At 19.5% G+C, this 2,016-nt stretch overlaps 1 protein-coding gene across 1 annotated transcript; it reads left to right on the top strand.

The window, feature by feature from the left end:
* Positions 1 to 592: 592 nt before the first annotated feature.
* On the top strand, positions 593 to 1,431 carry PmUG01_08054400 (Plasmodium exported protein, unknown function; the record flags this gene model as incomplete). The annotated part of the gene is made up of 2 exons (XM_029004723.1): positions 593 to 679; positions 808 to 1,431. 2 exons carry the CDS (start codon positions 593 to 595, stop codon positions 1,429 to 1,431), a joined length of 711 nt encoding a protein of 236 aa, XP_028861383.1.
* Between the last annotated feature and the right edge of the window lie 585 nt (positions 1,432 to 2,016).

Genomic DNA, 2,016 nt, shown 5'->3' on the forward strand with positions numbered 1-2,016 from the left:
AGTAACCATTAAAATGGTATAAATGATATTACGAAAAAGTTGTACAAAATTTTTTTGTTTTAATGTATTATTATAATAATTAACATTTTATTAAAAAAAATAAGTTGTTTTTCCTTAATATAATGTTTATAAAATTATAATCTTTAATAGAAAAGTATCATTTATATTAATTTTTTTCTATATAAATATGTAAGCATAAATTATTTGTACTTCTACATTCTGTATTCTCTATAAATTTAATATTTACGCATAACCAATATATATATATATATATATATATGTATATATTTTTAAATTAAAAAATTAAATTACTTAAATACACTAATATATTACGCGTTATCAATTAATTCATATTGAATTATTTTAATAAAAGCTTTCTTTTTATAAAATTCATTAAAGGTAAAAATTGTATAATATATTTTAAAAGTTATTTTCCTTTTTCTTCATTGCAAAACGAATTATAGCTATGAATATATTATATTTATGGAAATATATTAATAAAGTGAATGTAATGTTAATTTTGATTAAATGAACATTAAAATATTATTAATTTTTCGTAAATGAATATATTACAGTAGTAAAAATCCGTATCATGGAACAGAAAATTAATATGAGCGTATTTTATAAAATTGGAACGTTTTTCCTTTTAACGTGGATATGTCATTTTGTCAATGATGATGTATGATAATAATATTTAATAATATTTGTATTATTCATGTTTTTTATGTTTTATTTGCTAGAATAATTTTTTTTAACTATGAATAATTTTATTATTTTAAATAATGAATGTATTATTTCTTATTTTAGAGCAAGTTAAATAATATTTTGAATGCGCAATATAATGTTGATAGAAAATTAGGTACAAGAACATATCGATTACTAGCAAGACATAAAAATAAGAACGATTCAGACATTTTATTTTTAAATGAAGAGATGCCAAATAATAGAGTGTACAATAAAAAAGGGGAAACTTGCAGAAGGAAACGATCAAATGGAAGTTCATTTAATAATGAAGAAGACTATGAACAAATTGGGAAAAGTATACCTTATTTATACACAAAAAGATGTTCAAATCCTAATAAAAGGAAGGTGGACAAATTATATTACTTATGTAAAGTTAGGAATATAATGAATACTGATATAACTAATTTAAGAAGTAGTGTCCGTGATAAATATGTGTTTCTTATTACTTCTTTTATTGTGCTTTTAGGAATTGCAGCGGCATTAACTTTTGCATTAAATGAAAAAAGTTTTGAAATTGGAACTATTGCTATTGATAGTTCGTATTTGCCAGAATTTATTGTTCTTTTAGCAATACCTGTTATAATTTTATTAATTTTTATTTACATCTTCAGAAATGTTGTAAAAACCCATAGAACAGCGAATTTTAAATGTAAATTGCACAAAACGAAACATGTTTTACTAAAATAATGTCTCATAAAAATTAATGTCTACTTCTGTAGTGATATATATACAAGACAAGCAATACTCATAATTGTTTAGGTTTTAAAAATCCACATTGAAGTTCCTAGGAATATTTATAGGGAACTATAAAAATATATATCTTCCATTTTTTTTTAAATTTGAATCTTTAAATATTTTTCATTTTGAATTTTAAAGTTTTGTGTCACTTTTACACAACATTATGTTGTTATATGTGTTTACATATATTTAAATAGATACTTATGAAAAATATATATATGTTATAATTAATATAAAAAGGCACAATTCAAATAATTCTATTTAAATCTCGTGTTAATTTACATTTATAATTGTAGAAAATTACTTTTATTTAATTATTAAGTTATTCTTTCTTAAATGATTATTTGTTGTTATAATTAAAAAATTTTATTATTTGTTTTAAATTATAAATAATGAATGTGTCTTATTTTTCATATAAGAAACAAACTGAATTAATATAATTGTATTGTTAATATATATTTTATCTGTTGTTTAAAAATACATAATGAATTATGTTTTGTATTAGTATTATCGACATAAATTTAATTTTATATA

The sequence above is a fragment of the Plasmodium malariae genome (assembly GCF_900090045.1).
Source record: "Plasmodium malariae genome assembly, chromosome: 8".
Lineage (NCBI taxonomy): Eukaryota > Apicomplexa > Aconoidasida > Haemosporida > Plasmodiidae > Plasmodium > Plasmodium malariae.